Below are 23,139 nucleotides of genomic sequence, written 5' to 3'. Positions count from 1 at the left end.
ATTCTCACACTGCAGAGGCAGAGATACAGCAGTTCACACATGCATGCTTCTTGTGGCGCTGTGCTGGTTCAAGTGTGATGCACTGGGCCTGTTCCAGCAACAGTGGTGATGCACTGATTCTGAATCCTTCATCAGAGCATGCATTAGTTGCAATTCAGAAAGCATGTGAATCCACTTTAAATGTACCAGGCACAGAAGCAGGGGGTGAGGATTTTATATACCTGAGTCTCAAAACAGGAGCAAGGAAGCTTGCTCTTAGAGATCACACTCAGTTCCAGCAAGAATCCAGTTCTTTCTCAGCAGGGCAGAGCATAGCTGGCATCATGGCACCACAGCAGAAAAGCAGTTATTCCTGAGTAGCAGTCCAGCAGAGTTACCGCCCTTGCAGCAGCAGAGCCATCCTTCTTCTTGGCGGAGTTTATTTACAGGCCCAGAAGTCTCTGATTGGGTTGGGCCAGAGATCCTGCACTTATATCCAGTTGTGCCTTTCAAGTGAAGGTGACTTCAAAGAATGACTTTGATATGCACAGAGGTCCTTCACTCCAGACTCACTACAAGTGGGCAATCAACCCTTTGTGTGGTACAGGACACAGCTCATTCAATCAATCAAAAACTTTATTTTGATCACTTATAGATCACAAAAGTACATCAAAACACAAAACAATTACAAATACACAATACAAATAAGATTTAAAATTATAAATAAACAATCACAATGTATATACAGTCACAGCATTATTTATACTTAATTGAGTCATCATAGAATACTTTAAAAAGGAGGGAGTAAAATATGTTAAAAACAACAGCCATTTGAAACAACTCATGACCTGTAAGAAAACCCTAAGCAGGCGCCATAGAATATGGTACGCCGTAGGAAGTACCCCTCAAACACTATCAGGAGAGTACTTAGTGCGCCTGATCCACATGTCCAATAAAAACGTTGCTGTGCAAAATACAATCATTTGCGCTGCGTTAGTCTGCGTTATTCTATACGACTCCCTGTACCTCCTGTCTCCCACATTTCTACAGGGAGGTGCAATCCATTTTAATCTGGATTGGTGGTACAGGGGACAAAAAAGAAGAATGTGTTCAGGTAATTTGGTAATCCCATGGCAATAGGGACAATGTTCTTCAGTGCTCTCGCCTGCTTTAGACCAATTCTTTTAAAATAATTTACAGATAAACAATCATACCTAAACAGTAGGTAAAGTTTCCTTGCTAGTGGGGTTCAATTTCATCCAAAGTGGGTTCTAAAAACACAGACTGTTTAAAATTCATAAAAGCAATCGACAGTGATCCCTTATAATTCACTATTCACAAATCAGCTTCAGCCATACCCCAATATAAATTTTTGAGTTGTTTTTTTAAAAATCTGGCTAAGGGTTTCCAAGAAATCTTGTCCACACAAGATGTTGTCATTAGTTCACGGACGCCAGCCTATAGTGAGGGAGGGCTGCAGAAGGCCATAACTGATACCAAAACATTAGTATCCGCAACATAAATTTATGTGTAATTCTCTTTTGGCCAAGATGAAAATAAAGAGGAAACAATGGGGTAGATAACAGTAGATTCACTAATGATCTAAGAAACCCTTTGTCCATGACTGGGAGATTACCACAGTTCAAACTACCCCAGAGCTCTGCACCACATAAAGTTGCACCTAGTGCTTTAATATTATAAATCTCCAGCGCTTGTGTCAGTTTTCTGGAAACTGCTTTCCTGTGAAATTTCAAAATACTCGCCGGTTTGTGAACCAGAGTTAACTGTGATTTTTGCAATTGTGGGACCCATCTCATATTCGGTGTGAGTTAAAAAACCAGATAATCAAACTTTGTCACTAGATCTTGTGGGTCACTGCCCACATTCAAGGGCTTCTTGCATTTGGACTTTAGAATAGATGAAAAAAGCATACATTTAGTTATCGATTTATTTGCTCCAACCCCTGCACAAAAAACCTGAAAGCCATCTAACAGCTGCTGGAGACCTTGCGGTGTCTTTGTTATGAGCAGAGTCTCATCCGCAAAAGGAGAGCAGGGGCCCTTTGCCATCCTATTTTTGGAGCATCACAACTATCCCTGCTCAAAAAGCTAATAATATCAACAGGATAAACAGGGTGGGCACTAGGACACACATCTGCCTTACTCCTTTTTCAATATGGATCACTCTCGCCAGAGCCCCATTATTGCTCCACCTCACGTGTGCCAGAGTATTAGCATGAAGTCTAATTAAAATATGGAGAAAGGATGATGGCACTCGCATGTTTTCCAAGACTTCCCACAATTTCACTTTTGGTACCATATCAAAGGAGGCACGTTGATCCACAAAGGCGACATATATAGTTTGGCCTTACGGATTGTCACTTCCCTCCAGAAGATACACATGAAGCGGAGGATTTGGTCTAGGGTACTAACTTGGGTCCTAAGCCAGCCTGCCACTCTAAAATGATACTCCCCTCTCTAATCCAATTATGAAGGTGGACAAGAACCTGTTTACAAACCATTTCTTGTTGTGAATCAATAAGGCTAATAGGCCTATAGTTTACCAGGAGTGCTTGACCTCCCTTCTTAAAGATAGTAAATATCTCTGCCAGCTATAAAGAGTTGGGTTTTTCTATAACTGAAAGTTTACTACTAGAGAGTAGATTGATGTATGGACCCAAGGTTTTTAGATCTTCTTTATAAAGATCATTAGGTATCCTATCAGGTCCAGGTACACGACCAAAAACAAAGGAGCTGATTGCTGTTTCTGTCTCAGTGAGTGAAAAATACAGATCATTAGGCTCAGATTAAGCCTCACTTACAACTAAGGATTCTCTGTCCTTTTCCAACCTGTGGTTGTTTGTGTACAACTGGCTGTAATGTGCAACCCACTCCTCTAGTTGTATACAAATGTCAAGTGCAGGTTTGTTTCACCAAGAAAAAACAGCTACAATTTTTCCAAAAATATCTTGTGTCCTTATTCACCAAAGCATCATGCAAATCTGACCATATCGAATCTTCCCACACCCTTTTTGCGTTAACAATTAGTTGTATGGTGTGCTCTGGATTTAGTAATCCTTAACTGTGACTTAGATTTGATAGCTATAGGTAGGGGGGGTTATACCCAGATAAAGTTACGGGGACCTGGGTTATCAAATGAAGTATGGGAAGGGGTCCCAGTAAGCATGAAATAATAACAAGGAATGTGTGAACAATCAAAAAGACAAATCTTCGAGACACATTGTTTTATTCACAATGTGCTTGTATCTTGCATATACTTCACTATTTAACATTCATTAGTCAGTGACTATTTTACAGTGCCCCAACTTTTGGGGCACTGTAAAATAGTCACTGACTAATGAATGTTAAATAGTGAAGTATATGCAAGATACAAGCACATTGTGAATAAAACAATGTGTCTCGAAGATTTGTCTTTTTGATTGTTCACACATTCCTTGTTATTATTTCATGCTTACTGGGACCCCTTCCCATACTTCATTAGATTTGATAGCAGCCAAAAGCCCCACTTTCGCTGCTTTGCAGTCATTATTGTACCAAGACTCTGCTTAAGGGCAAAGTTTTTCTTGTTTCTTTCTTTACCCAGGACATCTCTAATTGTCACCCCTAACTTCTCAAGTGTATGCAGCATCCTTTCATTTCTCTCAATAGCGGGGACTTTAGACAGATGATCAAATTCAGCCCTGACAAACTCCTTGACAGTAAATAGAGCCACAGGAGTTTTACCTGCCCATTCCCATTTAATAGATCTCATGTTATTTGTGGGCTGGAGTTCTCCAATGTCACAGTGGCCTCTACTCCCAGGGTGTGGTGTTTTCTTAAAGCTCAGTGACATGCTGAAGATGTTATGGTCACTATCTAATTAATCAATCACTTCCATATCCATTATGGTAGGCTTTAGATCGACTTGGAATAAGACGTAGTCTATTTTACTACAGTGGCCTGGTCCATTAAAAGTCACTTTTCCCTGGCGATCGGAGGGACGCCTGGCATTGATGGCTCTAAGATTGTGCTCAAGAGTTAACGCCAACAGCTGGCCAGCTTTTAGTGTTCACCTAACCTTGGGCAAATCTAAATGGGGGTTTCCCCATTGTTTATAGAAGTCCTAAAGTTAGGTCATGAGGGGCCACTGCTACTGGCTAAAACATTGTGTTAAGATCTCCCCCCAGCAGTATAAAATCTATTTCCCCAGGGCTCAAAAGCAATTGCTTGAGTTGATTGATAGTGTTTGTTTCATTATTCATGCCCTCAACCCTATTATAAACATGTATTATCTTTATGGTCAAACCAGAGGGAAACAAAATTCTAAAGTCTAAAATATCCTTTGAGCTGCAGGGCAAAGAGCTGATGGTACATCACAGCGATGTCTTAATCCAGATACCCAATCCCCCTGAGGCTCTTACCTTTGTACCCTTTGTTTTTTTCAATACAAAAGGATGTATACCCATTTCCAAACATGGGTGCAAGACACCAAGTTTCCTGAAATAGGTATATGTCATAGGTCTCTAAAAAATCTCCCAACTCAACATCAGACAAGAGTTTTCCTGATCCTGCTACATTCCATGATGCTATCTTCTCCACGGAATCCAAGTTTTGTTCAGCCTCGTATGGGGTAAGGATAACTTTTGAGGTACTCACAATGGACACATTGTTACTTTCTGACAACAATAAGTCTTCTTGCTTACACAGGGGATTGCTAGACTGGGAATTACTGGACTGCCCATACTCAAGTTCCCTATTTTGGAAGATCCCCCTCTTGCAGTGGAAGCGTCAGTAAATTCTTAACCCCCATATTTTCACATACATCCACAGAACAAAGGGGCCTCTACTTCAGTCAATGGTGGTTTCTACTAGCTACTCTGTTTCCTATACCTGATCCCAAATCTGTCAACACACACTGAGGGCTCAAAAGGTCAATAGGGGAACAAAATTTGAGCTGGACAACAGTAGGTGCATTTGAGATTTTACGTGCCTCAACCGCCAAAAGTCCCTCCACTATGTCATGACTTGTAAAAGAGACCCTAATTAGGTCTTGTGTTCCATCTAAATTAGTGAGCCTTTCCACATTTGAGATATCACTCCTAAATATTGAATAACACTGCCTTATTTCATGGAACCAATAGATGACTTTGTTTATCAGGGACTCTTTATATTCCCTTAGCCCTACAGGCAGCTTTGCAACATGAGTTAAATATATAGCTAACTTAACAACACCCCCTATCGTCCCACCATTACTTTGTAACCGTTGATTATCCAAATGGGGAACTCGAGTCCCCAGCCCCCCCTCCACTGCTCCTTGTTAGCGGCCTCAAGCTCTGCAGATGATCTCTCCCCATACAACCTTCTTGGGGGCAGCCATTCGTCTATCTTTTCCCTCCTATATGGTGTCAGATAAGGAGCCTGTTTGGACTGGGCACCTGTAATTAAGGGAGAACCATGCCGACATAGGGAACCTGAGTGTCTCTTTAAAGAGAAAAATATAACCTATTTTTCGGTCTGGTGTACTAAAAGAATATGTATAATGTACTTATTTAAAGGGGATTTTAGCAAACCTCTTCATCCATTGGTCTGCTATTGTGTAATTCATATTTTTATTTCACTCTCTACGCCATAAAGCATGGGCCAATGGATAATTTCACCTTAAGTGATTGCATTTATATTTTTCACAAGTTGCACATCCGCACACTAGGTTGTTCCCTTCGGTGTCAGTGTATTTGTTTTTACTTTATTATTGCTTTAGCGTTAAATTTGTTAGTAGTGTTAAATTTGATAGCAGGATTTTTTCTGTCTGATAACACAGGGTCCATTCCAGATTTATCAGTAACTGTTGCCTGTCAATACTATTGTCAAGGTTCCTGCTAAGATCTTGAGTGGCAGCATGGAACTATTGGCACCCTATGTCAAGCACCTTTTAACTTTGTCATTTAAATCGGACAGGGTGCCGAACACATGCTGTTGTACTTCCACTCAAGAAAAAGCCACAAATTAGCATAACTCAACTCAGTAATCTGCGCCCGATCTCCCTTCTCCCCTACATCTCTAAAGCAGCCGAAAAACTGGTTAACCGACAATTGTCGGCTCACATCGAAGCGCATAGGCTTTTCCATCCCTCCCAGGCCGGTTTCCGTGCCTATCACTCCACCGAATCTGCCCTCCTCTTCTCCACAGAGGCGCTGAGGAAACACGTAGACGAGGGACAGACAGCGGCGCTGATTCTTCTCCATCTCAGCGCCGCGTTCGACACTGTAGCCCAATACACCTTGCTACAGTGTCTGAGGAGAAGTGGAGTGACTGGGAGAGCTTGGTCATGGCTGGAATCTTTCCTCCATGACCGCAGCTTCTATGTGGAACAGGGTGTATATAGGTCAGAGGTTTTTGACCTAAAGCAGGGAGTTCCCCGGGGCTCCAGTCTTAGCCCCACCCTGTTCAATCTGTACATAGCGCCGGTGGCTGCTATTACTGAGCAGTATGGGATAGAGGTGGTGACTTATGCTGACGGCACGCAGCTGGTTGTGGCTCTGTCGCAACCAGCTGAGCACGCAGCCAGCAAATTTGCATTCTACCTTCAAGATCTGGCAGGCTGGATGGCCAACAACTGTCTCAGACTGAACGGGGACAAAACCGAGGTGCTCATTGTTGGCAGGTCCCCTTCGGTGTGGACCTCAGCCTGGTGGTCGCAGGTTCTGGGCCCATTACCCGTCCCCAAGGATCATGTGAAGAACTTAGGCATGTGGATAGATTCCAAAATGTCCTTTGATTATCACACTCGGGGTGTCGCAGGGACGTGTTTTGGAATCCTCCGCAGTCTGGGAAGGACACTCGACCTCCTCCCAGCGTCTGCCAGAAGGGCCCTGGTCTATGCCTTGGTTACTTCTAGGCTGGACTATGGGAATGCCCTTTACCTGGGAGCTAACGCGAGTTGTATCCTAAGACTGCAGCATATCCAGAACGCAGCTGCGCACCTGGTGCTGCAGCTACCCAGAAGAGCCTCCTCAAAAAGGGCCTTGGAGACACTGCATTGGCTCCCCATCAAGGAATGCATCGAGTTCAAAGCACTGTGTGTCAGTCACAGGATTGTTCATGGTAAGGGTCCCAGCTTTCTGCGCAATCTGCTCCTCCCGTACAAGCCCACCTGGCTCCTGCGCTCTATGAATGCTGGCCTGCTCTCGGTCCCTAGAATCAATAGGGCGAGAATAGCAGGGAGATCCTTCCGCTCCTTAGCCGCACGGAGATGGAACACCCTCCCACTCAGGCTCCGTGTGGAGCCCTCGGAGGCGGTGTTCCGGAAGGAGCTGAAAACTTTCCTGTTCCCTAAGCCTTCATTTTGTCGAAGCAGGGCAATTTCCCTTCTATCTTCTCAGGGTACTGTTCAGTCCTTTGATAGCGCGGGGGCACACTGGCAAGTGTAACCAGGCGCTTTAGAAACTCAGAATTATTATTATTATTATTATTATTATTATTATTATTATTATTATTATTATTATTATTATTGTTATTATTATTAGTATTATTATTATTATTTTAATCTCCTTTTCAAGTGTCCTATTTCACAGCCTATAAGATTGCATCCATTTGAAACTGTTCTGCATTAAGTTATTCCCTTTTAACTGTGCAGGCAATACACAAACCAAAAGCTACAATAATATACATGTAAATTTGTGAGCAGAACATGGTTATTCTGGACTCGTTTTACAAATAGTTCTTTAATGCATTTTGTTCGAGAACAAAATCAGCCTTCATCATGTTCATTTGCGATTCAGAAAAGGGGGGTGGGTGGTGATGAACAGAGTGTCTGAATTAAGCATACCACTCTTACCCAGTCCAAAGATCAGGGCTTGATCCATCACCGTTATTTATCTCACTGCACCATCCCAGCTCAGAACCTGGCTATATGCAAATCAGTCTGTCCCTGGCCCAGTGCATCATGGGAACAGGGCAGACTAAACTACCAAGCCAATTCTTCACCAGAAAGGAGACAAGCTACCGGGGACCGGTTTCTGGCATTTCAGCCTTCTTCGGCCCGGCTTGCTTGAATCCTGATGGTGCAGTGAGAAAGGGACTCATGTCTGAGTATACCCTGCCACACCTATAGTGGCCAAAAACGATTCAGAAAAGGGGGGTGGTGATGAACAGAGTGTCTGAATTAAGCAGACCACTCTTACCCAGTCCAAAGATCAGGGCTTGATCCATCACCGTTATTTATCTCACTGCACCATCCTAGCTCAGAACCTGGCTATATGCAAATCAGTCAGTCCCTGGCCCAGTGCATCATGGGAACAGTGCAGACTAAACTACCAAGCCAATTCTTCACCAGAAAGGAGACAAGCTACCAGGGACCGGTTTCTGGCATTTCAGCCTTCTTCGGCCCGGCTTGCTTGAATCCTGATGGTGCAGTGAGAAAGGGACTCATGTCTGAGTATACCCTGCCACACCTATAGTGGCCAAAAACGATTCAGAAAAGGGGGGTGGTGATGAACAGAGTGTCTGAATTAAGCAGACCTCTCTTACCCAGTCCAAAGATCAGGGCTTGATCCATCACCGTTATTTATCTCACTGCACCATCCTAGCTCAGAACCTGGCTATATGCAAATCAGTCTGTCCCTGGCCCAGTGCATCATGGGAACAGGGCAGACTAAACTACCAAGCTAATTCTTCACCAGAAAGGAGACAAGCTACCGGGGACCGGTTTCTGGCATTTCAGCCTTCTTCGGCCCGGCTTGCTTGAATCCTGATGGTGCAGTGAGAAAGGGACTCATGTCTGAGTATACCCTGCCACACCTACAGTGGCCAAAAACGATTCAGAAAAAGGGGGTGGTGATGAACAGAGTGTCTGAATTAAGCAGACCACTCTTACCCAGTCCAAAGATCAGGGCTTGATCCATCACCGTTATTTATCTCACTGCACCATCCTAACTCAGAACCTGGCTATATGCAAATCAGTCTGTCCCTGGCCCAGTGCATCATGGGAACAGGGCAGACTAAACTACCAAGCCAATTCTTCACCAGAAAGGAGACAAGCTTCCGGGGACCGGTTTCTGGCATTTCAGCCTTCTTCGGCCCAGCTTGCTTGAATCCTGATGGTGCAGTGAGAAAGGGACTCATGTCTGAGTATACCCTGCCACACCTATAGTGGCCAAAAACGATTCAGAAAAGGGGGGTGGTGATGAACAGAGTGTCTGAATTAAGCAGACCACTCTTACCCAGTCCAAAGATCAGGGCTTGATCCATCACCGTTATTTATCTCACTGCACCATCCTAGCTCAGAACCTGGCTATATGCAAATCAGTCTGTCCCTGGCCCAGTGCATCATGGGAACAGGGCAGACTAAACTACCAAGCCAATTCTTCACCAGAAAGGAGACAAGCTACCGGGGACCGGTTTCTGGCATTTCAGCCTTCTTCGGCCCGGCTTGCTTGAATCCTGATGGTGCAGTGAGAAAGGGACTCATGTCTGAGTATTCCCTGCCACACCTATAGTGGCCAAAAACGATTCAGAAAAGGGGGGTGGTGATGAACAGAGTGTCTGAATTAAGCAGACCACTCTTACCCAGTCCAAAGATCAGGGCTTGATCCATCACCGTTATTTATCTCACTGCACCATCCTAGCTCAGAACCTGGCTATATGCAAATCAGTCTGTCCCTGGCCCAGTGCATCATGGGAACAGGGCAGACTAAACTACCAAGCCAATTCTTCACCAGAAAGGAGACAAGCTACCGGGGACCGGTTTCTGGCATTTCAGCCTTCTTCGGCCCGGCTTGCTTGAATCCTGATGGTGCAGTGAGAAAGGGACCCATGTCTGAGTATACCCTGCCACACCTATAGTGGCCAAAAACGATTCAGAAAAGGGGGGTGGTGATGAACAGAGTGTCTGAATTAAGCAGTCCAATCTTACCCAGTCCAAAGATCAGGGCTTGATCCATCACCGTTATTTATCTCACTGCACCATCCTAGCTCAGAACCTGGCTATATGCAAATCAGTCTGTCCCTGGCCCAGTGCATCATGGGAACAGGGCAGACTAAACTAGTAATTTCAAGTGTTTCATTTGCAGCACTTGTAACCCTTTTTATTTGTCTTTCTTTCTTTCTTTTATTTCTCTTTTCCTTTCTTTCTTTGTTCTTTCTTTCTATTTTCTTTCCCTGTTTCTTGGCTTCTTTCCTCCTTTCTTGATTTCTTTCCTCTTTCTTTACTTGCTGTATTCTTTACTTCTTGCCTTCTTCTTTTCATTTATTTTTTGTTTCTTCCTTCCTTCCATCCTTTCATTCTTTCTTTCATTGTTTCTTAGTTTTTTCTTTCTTTCTTTTTCTTATTTTCCCACTTCCCTTCTTTCTTTTTTGCTTTTATCTTTTTTCTTTTATTATTTATTTTCTTTTTTCTTTGCTTCCATATTTATTTCCACCTGTACTTCCTTCTCTCAGTTTTTCTTTTCTTTCTGTCCTTCCTGCCTTGTAGCTTTCTTACCATCTTTATTTATTCTTTTTTCTTTCTTCCTTCCTTTTTTCTTGCGTTTTCTTTCTTTCTTGTATTCTTTCCTACTTGCCTCTTTCTTTCCTTTCTCTTTCTTTCTTTCCTTACTTCTTACTCATTTACTTGCAGTCTTTCTTATGTTTTGTTTTATTTATTCACTTCTTGTTTTCTTTCTTTCTTGCTGTTCTCTTTCTTTATCACTTACCTTTTATTTTCCTTTCTTTCTTGCTTTCTCAAAGGCAAGAGCCTGGCTGTCAATGGCTGCAAAATAAGCTTTTTTAGGTCTGTGTTAGCCAAGACAATTAGATTTTACTAACATGATGGAGTGTGACTTAGCTATTTATAGGGGTCTCCAGCAACACTTAATCTATTTGCAGGCGGTAATTGCAAAAACCATGAAAAACAAGAATTGGCAAAAAGCTGATGGACAATGCCCAACCTATTGAATTTTGCTTCAATTTGGTTTGATAGTGTTGTGTTTCTACTTCCTCAGCTGTTCTGGTACTTCTAAATGCTTTACTCTTGTGCTTTTGATTAAGTCTGACTGCTCTGAGCCCCAGGACCCCAGTACTGAGCTATGGTTTTAAAATTGCACCTGACTGCACTTGATTTGGAATTTTGACTTTATTACATGCAAAGGTCACACAACTACACCATACAATAAACCATTTGCCTCACACATTTTCAAAGAAATTATAACATTTTTGTCTGCTTTGTTCAGCAAACTTCAAACCTGACAGGTCACTGTGGGGATTACTTTGCAGTAGTATAAATGTATCCTCACTAAGGTATCTGTGAGTTCAGCCAACAGGTCAGTTCAGTTTGAAGGAACATTTTCATTCCTAACCTTAGTTACTGTAACCGACTTGCCCCACCACAGAGTTATTGTGTGAACCTAAAACCTACAGGAAATATAACTCCCAAGATTTTTGGCTTCAGGGTAGGATGTGAGCCATGGATGCCCCCATATTTATTAACAGGCCAAATAGAGTAATTCAGAATATGCACCCATGTCTTCATAGTGGTTTGGTCCTTGGTATTTCGGTGGCCTTATGACTTAATATCCATCAAACTCTAAGAAAGACAGTTATAGGCATTCCTTCGTACCTTTGATGCTTTATTAACTTTGGCAGTAGATTAGGGGTTCAAACCATTATTGCTTACTTAAATTAAAAGAGTTCATAGAACAGCAGCAATGACTTACAGAGGATTGATGCCATCTATGTTGTTTCCAACACGGATTTGAGCCAACATCAGGCGCTTTGCGCAACAGTCATTTCTGTTAAATATCCTGATTGCTGATATTTTGTAGGCTTTTCCCAGATTCAGGCTCCACCAGGGACGCTTCTCTCTTGCTGTGTGGCTGCAGGAAGACATTTTGAAATCCATTGAATGAAGTCCATCAATGGCAAGCCAAGCAGTAGCCCCTGGTATTACTTTGGACTGAGAACTCTGACGTACATATCCTTTCCGTGCAATATTAAATTCTGAAAGAATGAAGAACATTAAGAGATATGACTCAACAAGAAGAGAGAAGGCTGTGTAATTTTGAAACCTATGTGCAAGTTACACCTAAAAGTGCTTGACAAATTTTTATTAAATATAAGAAAAAAGATGGAGGCTAAACAATCAAACAACCAAGAGAGAGAGGGAAAGTCTGAGGCAAGTCTAACATATACATGTGTTTTAATTAGTCCTTTTCTCATGTATCAGCACAGCTGTAGGACAACATGTCTTAAAGTTAGGAATAGCAATTTCCTAATTAAGATTTGTTTGCAAATCAAAAATAGGAACTCTCTATTCCTAATGTAGGAAACTCTTTTGAGTTTCAATAGAGATTCATAGTGGTTCATAAATAGACCTACCTCATAAATATTAATGAAGCAGGTCACAATTTTTGACCCACTGTGATTTACTGTCACCACAGGGATGGCGGCCTGCTGGAGTCAATAGACCACCATTTAGGTGATTGCTTTTAAACAAAGCAATTTTTTAAACAGCCTGTTTTACTTAAAAGAAAAAGAGATGCGTTTAAAAAGAAAACAATAATATTTTTTTTCCTTTTTTTTAAAGGTAAACAGGTGTCCAACAGACCCCTGCCTACTCTTAAAAATATTTGTTCTACCATTCTCAAAGGAGGCAGGGTCTTATGGGAACCTGTTTCCATTTACAAGTGGGTTCCCACCAACTTCGAGTTGCTGATAATGTACAAACACAACATTTGTGCATACCAATGCAAATTAGTATTTTTTAGGGATGCCCTAAACACCACCTTCACATAAATGATTCGTAAACCCAAATTGCAATTTGGTGATAAGTTACTGATGCGCAACCTGGACATTTAACATTTGGAAATGCTTTTTGCATTCATAAATTTCCCGATTGTATGAATCAGGCCATTTGCAACCTTAAAAAGATTATGCACATCTCGCCCTATTTTCTTAGAATACTTAATGACTTTAGGCAGTCTGTGTCTCTGATGAAATGTTGGATACACAATGACCTATTTGTGTTATGCAGAAAACATTACTTAAGCGGAGCAGCATGTATGTGAGTCGTTGCTGCTCACATATTTGCAAAAAGAGTTGTTGCATAACAGTTGTCCAGCTCATCCTCACTTTTCACAAATTAATCAGATTTGTCGAAATCATATTTGGAACCAGCATCAAAGTACGTACTTTGACATCCCATCGTCTTGTATGAAGAACCCAGCATGAAACAATTGCTGCTTTAGACTGAAAGTCAGAGCTGTTGTTACAGAAACTGAAAGATGGATTTTACAGTACACAAATGGCATTACTACAGAAAAGAGCAGTGAATACGTGTAATATAAATTACATAAACATAGGCAAAAAAGTGGACACCAAAGAACACCTAAATTCTGGATATGTTATATAGTAACATTGATATTTTGCTGCTTAGCCCGGTGCAGTCGCCACCAACACACGCATTTGAACAGAAAATTATATTAATTTTATTAATTCCCAAAATCATTTGATTGAAGGATATGCAAAGTACACTATGTCCAGAGTGATAATATGGCAAAATATATTTATTAAAAAGAGGGCTCAATTACTGTCTACAATAATACACTGTCAGATTGCAGCATCACTCAGTCCCCAAAAAATTCATGATGTCTTTAGTGTCCCCCAAAATGGTACATACTTTAAAAATGTGGAATACGATCCAGCTGAAATGTTACTAGTGTCTTTAGTTAATGAAGACTTACATACCATTTTTTCTCAGTTGAGATGGCTCCTTTCAAAGCAGCAGATTGACCTTTGTGTAAACTGAGTAGTTCTATGGCACAACATGAACGTCTGTTCTACAAAGCACAGAAAGTCGTTTTCACCTGAAACACACTAACATTTGAAGAACAGCTATGTCGATGGACCTCCAGCACATCTTTGGCATCAATCTTGGTTAATATTTATGTTGATTGATCTATTTGAAGAAATGCTACACTGCAATGCAATTAGAGCCATATGGTGACATTATAGAGATAGAATTCTCTGCATTTGCCATGATACATGCTCACGCTTGGCATCCTAACATGTTTATATTTATTATAATTTCTTCTATATTTCACATGGCCAATTAGCTCTGAGAGTTTCTGTTCTATGTCTCAATGTATAATAATTTAAAAAAGGCCTTCTAATAAAGAAGCATCACATGCTCATTGATAAGAACACCTACTACATTATCTATGTTGCCATCCCTGTACCCATTGGTACAAAGTACAGGTGGATAATTTATTAACATTTAGAGCCTATGACTAGGCTTTCCTGTTTTAGGTTTAAACCTATAATAGCTGATAAAAACCCACCGAACGAGAAATAACATCCACCAGTGTAATCATGTTATCACTGAAAAAACCCATAAACAACCACAACTAAATACCATTAAAAGAAAGGAAAAGGAGAGTGAAGGAGTAATTTTTATTTTTCCCAGAAGTGCCCAATACATTGTAACTTTGTTATACAAGGTAGCAACAAGAAAGACTGGGCTAATGGTACAGAACGGGAATATCGTCGTAAAAATATCGACTAACATAAATATTGCTGCAAAAATATCTACAGGAAGAAATATCGATGACAAAAGTATAGTCTGACCAGAATATCGACAGACAGGTAAGTAATATCGATAACATTAATATAGTTGTAATAAGTATCGTTTACAAAAACATAATTTACAAAAATATCGTTTTTTAAATAATTATAAGTAATGTAGTGTTTTTAATGAGTATTTGTTGTCAAAGTAGTATTTTTTGTAGTATTTTATTAGTTAATAATGTATTTTATGTTGAATTTAGTATTAATAGTTCCGTAGCGGGTTGTGGGTTTTTAGGGGGAGTAGGGTGGGAAGTAATTTAAATATAATAAAATAATAGATTAATTAATGTTTTAAATGAATATAAATAGTGTAATAAATAATAGTTAATTAATTTCAATTAGTTAATTGATTAATAATTATGTAATTAATTATGTTAATTGTTTAATTAATTTCAGGTGTGTGTACTGGAACTTTTTTTGTGAAAATGTAGTAAATTAATTACATTTTAATTGAATAATTATTTAATTAATGATTAATTAAATAAAAATAAAGATTTGTTATTTTATAAATGACTAAATACATTTAGTAATTTTTACACCTACACTATCCAACGCTTTCCCTACTGTTGCACCCTCCTGAGTGGGAATAGTAATTTTTACTCCTACGCTATCCAAAGCTTTCCCTACTGTTGCACCCTCTGGAGTGGGAATAGTAATTTTTACACCTACGCTATCCAACGCTTTCCCTACTGTTCCACCCTCTGGAGTGGGAATAGTAATTTTTACACCTACGCTATCAAATGTTTTAACTAATAATATATTGTATATTTTAATTATATGTATGTATTATTGTTGTTATATAAAGTAATGTGTTAAATATATGTATATGTACACATTTATTAAGTTTATAATGAAAAAGTGTAGTTAATTTGTTTTAAGTAGTTAAAAAAATAAAAGTAATGTAATGTATTTTGTTAATAGTACTTATATTTATTTATTATTTAATGTAATTTTAAATAATTTAAAAAGTCGATATTTTTTACATCTATATTTATTACAACGATATTTTTGAGTAGATATTTATGTACTTACCTGTTTAAGTATAGGGTGTTGATATTTTTGTAAACGATATTTTTACAACTATATTTATGTCAACTATATTTTAGTAATCGATATTTCAACACCCTCCCCTACCGGGCTAACATAGTTTTGCTTGAGTTCTGTTGTTTAGAGGTTGTCACTAAAATATTGTTTCTTCTTCCTTCTCTTTTTTCAACTTTGTGCTCTTTGGTCTAAAGATGAAGGGTTTAGAAGCATGTTTAAGGTCTTCTGTAATTACTTTATGATCTATAGAGAATAAGGAAACGTCAACATCATATTTGGATATGTTTAATTCTTTCACTGATAGGTAAAATAGCTGGTTTCATAAAAATCATTCTAAATATGTACCATTACATTTAACCACAGACAGAGAATGGATGAAACCCTTTGGTACATCAACCCCCTTTTCTAGTGAGTCAGTATTGATAATAGGCGAATTACCAAACACCCCGGGCTTTTGAGCATTCAATGCAAGGTGTAGTGATAGGTATATGTAAAAAGAGTGCTGCCACCAAGCATTTGGGAAAGTGGCGAAAACTTGACACCAGACCTTTGGAAAACATGGAATGCAGTGTAACTTGAAATGATGTTGCAAAAATTCTTACCAAGTCAAAAAAGATCAGATTGATATTGTTTGTATTTGCAGTGATTCAGTAAAGTATATGAAAACACCTGAGCTGAAGTGCTTCCCTGTAAGAGATACTTGCCAATTGCTAGATGGTATGCTGAAAACATCTTTACGATCATCAGAGTTAATGAAAAATGCTATTGAATTTGCTGTCCATTCTGGTGCACTATTTCGATATCCACAGAAACTAAAATACAAATATTTTTCATTTTGTGCTTTGTGCGTCATCAAAGAAAGTAATTGCAACTGTGTCATTTAGTCAGCGATTCTCAGTCATTGAGGTTGTAAATGCTATATTATTCATGTGGCAACCGCTTACAGAATTGTTGCATAGTGAAATGCCAAAGGAAAGAAATGCGAGGATCTTTGGTTGCATACTGATATTGATGTGAAAAAAAAGACTACTGCATTCTTAAATTTTTACAGGAAAACATCTCCTTACGAGCATACTGGGTGACACTTTCAGTGATTTTAGCACTGTAACATGATCCATGTTAGAATGCTTGCCACTTGTTAAGCAAAGAAATGTTGAGGAACGATTCAGGAAATTGTATTTTATAATGCACTAGCTTACCCGTCGCGTGTTGCTGCGATCTCAGAAGAAAGGAAATGTAAAGAAACTTGTTATGATAACATTCAATTTACATTGTGTCATTTTTATTGAAACGTATTCATTTTAATATGGAAAACATTTTAAAGTATTGTTTTAATTCTGTTTATTTATTCAAGTGCTTGTGGATACATGGTATTTTTTATTTTTCCGTCTGGTGCATACACAAATAAATCAGAAGGTTTTCCGATTTGTGAGCTGGCCACATACAGTTGTCCATGTGAGAAGCACGGATTCTCCAAATCTAGTCCACACACTTGCAGCGATTGTCCTTGTGCTTTGCTGATGGTCATTGAAAAATCGAGTCGCACCGTAAACTGTAAACGTTCAGTATTGGAAAGATCATGAGGGCCCTGGGAGACCGGGGGGCCGATATTTAACAATTTTTTTTGCCAGAAACCTTTGTGGGAGTGTACTCAACAATTTCCCAAAGTTTCATGGCGATCAGATGAATGGTGTAGTAATGCATAAAGGACAAACAGACATACTTTTGTTTTTATATATATAGATGAGTAAGGGCTTGCAATGATGCATAGACATGTTCCTACACCAACCATGGCATCTGAAGTCAATGAAGCCTCACTGTGGTACTCTGTACAAGTTCTAGATCCCTTCCATAAAGGGCAATTGTCTCTGGACTTGCAAAAATACTGCTTCATTTTTGATTGCTTCAAGAACTCTGAGGGCCTATGTGCCCAGTTCAATGCATAAGTTGCAGAACCTGTCCCAGAGAATCTCAAAATTTAGGTGCACTAGTATTGGTATCAAAAGTTATGTCAGTGGCCAGAGTAAGCAAATTTACTGGCTGTTTTGGTGTCACCGATCTCAAGTGCCAATTTTGAGAAGGACTTTCCAATAAAAGTTTACATGGAAAGGAATGAGGGAGTAAACATGACCAAAAGCTCACTGAAGAAGTATTGTATAGTGTACTACAATCAGTTTGCTTTGTAAAAATGCATTTGGACCTCATATACACTGTACGCAAACTCTCTGTACACCATACACTATCAGTGCAGTAAGCAAGTAGCAAAAGCAAAATGTTCCATAAACACCAGAAAAACACTGTTTCTGTTGTTTTTAGTGGCACAAAATATGTAACCACTGAAGAAAATGACAAAACACCAATAAATATGACCAGAGTTATGAATTTTCATAGAATGCCATGAAATGTGTGCTATATGTTTATGCTAGATCGAGTCAAAAACAAATGTTCAGGCTGACCGCTATGTTGTGTGGGTTGAATACAGGGACTCGCTGCAAAGTACCTTAGTTGTGTCATAAACGGAGCCAAGATGTGCCTTGCAAAGAAGAGATGTGTTGCTGTCGAAATGGAGGAAGACAATGAGTAGGCTCCAAACCACACCAAGTCAAGGATACGCCAGGAATGGTGGTTATACACTGTATAGTCGGCAGTGCGATATCCTCGATCTTCGTGGCAGCATTGTTTTTGGATATGTGCTGGATCAGAGCAGCGCAAAGGAGTCAATGTATGGATTTCTGCTGGTGCAGCATTTTATACTCCCTTTCAAGTGCCTGCGACATACCCCAAGGATTGTCTCTCAGCCTGACACTCTTCAAAACCTACATGGCTCGCCAGCATCGCCAGATCGCATGACCCCAACATCGTCTTATTCACCGACGAGACCCAGCTGATCCTCTACCTCACCAAGGCCCCCAACACCACCAAATCCAACCTCCACAAAGGAATGAAGGCCATCTCCGAATGGATGATGAACAGTCCCCTGAAACTGCACTCGGGCAAGACACAGGTCCTCATCCTCGGCTCCACCGCTTCCGCCTGGGACGACTCTTGGTGGCCGGGCGCACTGGGAGCTGCAATCATGACCACTAACCACTCACGCAACCTGGGTGTCATCCTGAACTCCGAAGTGTCAATGACCCAGCAAGTGAACGTCGTCTCCTCCTCCTGCTTCAACACCCTCCACATGCTCCGCAAGATTTACAGATGGATCCCCCCTGTACCAAGAGGACAGTCACCCAGGCCCTCGTCAGCAGCAGACTGGACTACAGCAATGCTCTCTACGCAGGAACATCACCCAAACTCCAGAAATGACTACAACACATACAGAACGCCTCTACACGCCTCATCCTCGACATCTCCCACCACAGCCACATCACAGCCCACCTGAAAGACCTGCACTAGCTCCCTGTCAATGAGAGGATCACCTTCAAGCTCCTCATCCACGCTCACAAAGCTCTCCATAACATTGGGCCAGTGTACCTCAAAAAACGACTCCCTTTCTACACCCTGAACGGCCAGCTATGCTCCGCTGACCTCGCCACCTTTCCCCGCCCCTGATGAGCGACCGCCGGTGGCAGAACGTTCTCTCACCTCACTGCAAATACGTGGAACACCCTCCCTAATCACCTACGACCGACCCAGGACCTGCTGGCCTTCAGGAGACTTCTCAAGACCTGGCTGTTCGAGCAGTAGCAGCACTCCCACCCTCCAGCACCTTGAGACCCTGACGGGTAAGTAGTGTGCTCTACAAATGTACTGATTGATTGACGGACTGACCTCATCAGGACCACCAAGAAGGCCTCCTTCAAAGACCACCTCGACAACAAAACACACAACAGCAAGGAGCTCTTCAACATTGTGAAGGAACTCTCAAAAGCTGGCTCCTGTACCAACGACATCCCGCAATCTCAAGCCCTCTGCGACGCCCTCGCTGCCTTCTTCCACCGCAAGATCACCAACGTCCACTACTGCCTCAATCCCCGGATGCGCCCCACCAACCCCACCGCACCATTACCACCGGCACCCACCGACCACGGCCACCTTACCGCTTGGACCAGCGTGACCACCGAAGACACCATCACAACCATGAGCACCATCCACTCCGGCATCCCATCCGACCCTCTTCCCCACCACATAATCAACAAGGCCGACAGCTCCATCACACCCCACCTGCGGAACATCATCAACCTCTCAACAAGACCGCGACCTTCCCTGAGTGCTGAGAGCACGACGAAATTAACGCCCTGCTGAAGAAACCCAAGGCAGAACCGAGAGACCTCAAGAACTTCTGGCCCCTCTCCCTGCTCCCGTTCCTGGCAAAGGTCATCAAATAAATTGTCAACACTCAGCGTACCCGCTACTTGAAAGATAACAACATCCTCGACCCCTCCCAGTCTGGTTTCCGCAAGACCCACAGCACCGAGACCGCCCTCATCGCCACAACAGACCACATCAGGATCCTACTCGACAATGGCGAGACAGCAGCCCTCATCCTCTTGGACCTCTCCGCCGCCTTTGACACCGTCGCAATCACACACTATGCACATGCCTCTTTGCGCGCAGGGATCCACGACAAGGCCCTGGAATGGATCACCTCCTTCCTCTCTGACAACCCAAAGAGTTCGCCTTCCCCGTTCCACTCAGGAGTCACTAGAACCATCTGCGTTATCCCGCAAGGATCATCCCTCAGCCCGACGCTCTTCAACATCTACATGGCTCCACTCGCACGCATCGCCAGACTCCACGACCTCAACATAAACTCATATGCCGACAACACACAGCTGATCCTCTCCCTCACCAAGGACCCCCTCTCCGCCAAAGCCAACCTGCACCATGGTATGAAGGCTGTCGCCAACTGGATGGAAGACAGTCCGCTCAAACCGAACACGGACAAGACAGAGATCCTCCTCCTCTGACCCAACCCCTCCGCCTGGGACGACTCCTGGTGACGTACCTCCCTGGGAACAGCCCCGACTCAACGCAGTCTCTTCAACCTGCTTCTACACCCTCCGCCTGCTCCGCAAGATCTACAGATAGATCCCTACCGACAAACGGAAAACTGTCACCCACGCCCTCATCAGCAGCAGACTCGACTACAGCAACGCCCTCTACGCTGGAGCCCCATCCAAGCTCATCAGCAGACTGCAAAGAATCCAGAACGACTCGGCATGCGTGGTCCTAGACGTCCCTCACCGAGACCACATCACTTCACCTGAGAGACCTGCACTGGCTCCCCGTCGCCAGAAGAATCACCTTCATACTCCTGACCCACGCACACAAAGCACTACACAACACCGGCCCAGAATACCTCAACAGCCTACTGTCATTCTACGTACCCAACAGAGAACTCCGCTTTGCTGACCTCTCACTTGCCACCGTCCCACATATCCACAGAAACACCGCCGGGGCAGTTGCTTCTCACACCACGCATCCATGACATGGAACGCCATCCCTCTACCCCTATGCCAGACAGAAGACCCACAGACCTTCAGGAGTCTACTCAAGACCTGGTTCTTCGACCGCTAGCTGCAGCCACCCTCCCCCCCAGTGCCTTGAGACCCTTGCGGGTGTGTAGTGCGCTTTATACATTCTCTGATTGATTGATTGATTGATTGTTGACACCACTTGGCAGTGTGAGTCTTTGAAATGACAGAGTCCAGGTATGTAGCAGGATGAGTTGGAAGTCATTGATGTCCCTGAGTCTTCAAAACAGAAGACAAGTCTGAAACTGAACTCGGACAAGACAGAGGTCCTCATCCTCGGCTCCACCCTTTTGCCAGGGACAACTCGTGGTGGCCGGCTGCACTTGGAGCTGCAATGATGCCCACTAACCACCTACGCAACGTGGGAGTCATACTGGACTTTGCAATGACCCAGCAACTTAACACCATCTCCTCCTCCTACTTCAACACCCTCTGCATGCTCCACAAGATCTACAGATCAATCCCCACCGGTACCAGAAGGGCAGTCACCCAGGCCCTCGTCAGCAACAGACTGGACTACAGCAACGCTCTCTATGCGGGAACATCAGCAAAACTCCATAAATGAATACAATGTGTTATAATCTACTGTTGCATTTCCCTTCTCTATGGTTTCCTTATCTGCTGCTCAGCCAGTGTGAGAGTTGGTATGCCTGTGGTTGTCTGGAATGTTGGGTGTGGATGATGTCATGGAGTGTTGGGTGCTTGGGGAGCTTGGGAGTGACAGTTGGAGTGTGCAGGCTGAGCAGGACAGACGCTGCTCCTGGTGGGGCATCAAATGGACTTACCATCTTCCTGTGATTTACTGATCTGATTATCTTACAATAAATCTAAGAATATACCTACATAACATCTGGCTTCAAAGGACTATCTTATTTATAATACTGGCGACGAGGTCAAAGGAACTACCTACGTGTTGGTGGAGGTTTACCCTACGTTACCCTGGATACCCTGGATTACCATTAAACAAAGGACTTGAGAAACTACAGGAATTTTAAAGAAAGAAGATAACGTGAAACAAGCGCTCTGGTAAGCCCCACCAGTGTCCTTAGTCAACAGGACAGCCTGCAGACCTGAGCGTTTAATCATTTATCTGCTTCTGCGCAACTTGGATTTTGAAGGTCTGCCTTTTACTTTTCGGTCTGACTCGAGTGTGTTTGCTGCCTTCTGCTGTTTAAAATTTATGGCTTTCACATGCTGACTGTCCCGCAATCCGTTGAATTTGACCTGGGACCTGAGGCGGCATGAGTGAAACAGACTGGCTGTGAGTATTTTACCTGTGACTAGTGGCAACAGACAGCGACTTTTCCCTTCCCAGTTTTACATGTGGTCAGTTTGCTGCATGGGTGTGGATTTGATTTGGGACTGAAGCGGCGGCGGCGTTCGTGTGAGAAGCAGACGGTGTAGATCTGACCTGGCAGCCGGCAGCTGATTAGTCTACACTTCACGTTACGAATAATTTAAGCGGACTGGCTGCGGCTGTGGAAACAAGGTCTGGGGGCTGAGTGGTTTCTCGTAACGTGTTCTGGGACATTTTATTTGGCTAATGTACATTACATGTTCGCCAACTCACCATATGCGGCACCTGTGACGGTTGGGACGGTTGACCGGCGGAGCTCTTCTTTCTTCCCTTGCTGGTGCACGACTGATGACGTTACTCGAATTCTCCGGCGTGTTGGTGAAGGCAGTGACGTCGGATGACTGCAGTGTCTCGAAGGGTCATCACGCTAAAGCAGTAAACGTGGCCCATCTCCCTTAGAAAATGACGCTGAACGACGCTGTGGCGGCCATCTTAGCACCTTGGGAAGGATCTCCTTGTTTGGCTGTGGATTACGACGTAAAAGTTTGTTCTTCGATGGATTTCCGGTTGTTTTGCCTTCCGCTTTCATTTTTGCTGTCCAGACTCCTCGTCATTCCCTCTTATCAAGGGATGCAGCGTTTTTTTTTTCTAATTCATGGTGGGGTTGTCGTGTCCTTGTTAGTGCCGACCCCTCGCATGTGGTTTGTTGGGACTTGGTTGTCATCACTGCGACTCTGGTACTGGT

The 23,139-nt window shown here is 42.6% G+C and overlaps 1 protein-coding gene across 1 annotated transcript in view; it reads right to left on the bottom strand.

Moving 5' to 3' along the window:
* The window catches only part of LOC147724923 (fucolectin-1-like), a 362,809-nt gene that overhangs the window by 39,889 nt on the left and 299,781 nt on the right, over positions 1 to 23,139 (bottom strand). The window contains exon 3 of the mRNA XM_086967088.1: positions 11,666 to 11,948. Coding sequence (XP_086823214.1) covers positions 11,666 to 11,948 — 283 coding nt within the window. The remainder of the gene's footprint in view (positions 1 to 11,665; positions 11,949 to 23,139) is intronic.

Source organism: Lissotriton vulgaris, chromosome 4_1 (assembly GCF_964263255.1).
Source record: "Lissotriton vulgaris chromosome 4_1, aLisVul1.2, whole genome shotgun sequence".
Taxonomy (NCBI): Eukaryota; Metazoa; Chordata; class Amphibia; order Caudata; family Salamandridae; genus Lissotriton; species Lissotriton vulgaris.
This window is presented reverse-complemented; position numbering and strand designations above follow the sequence as displayed.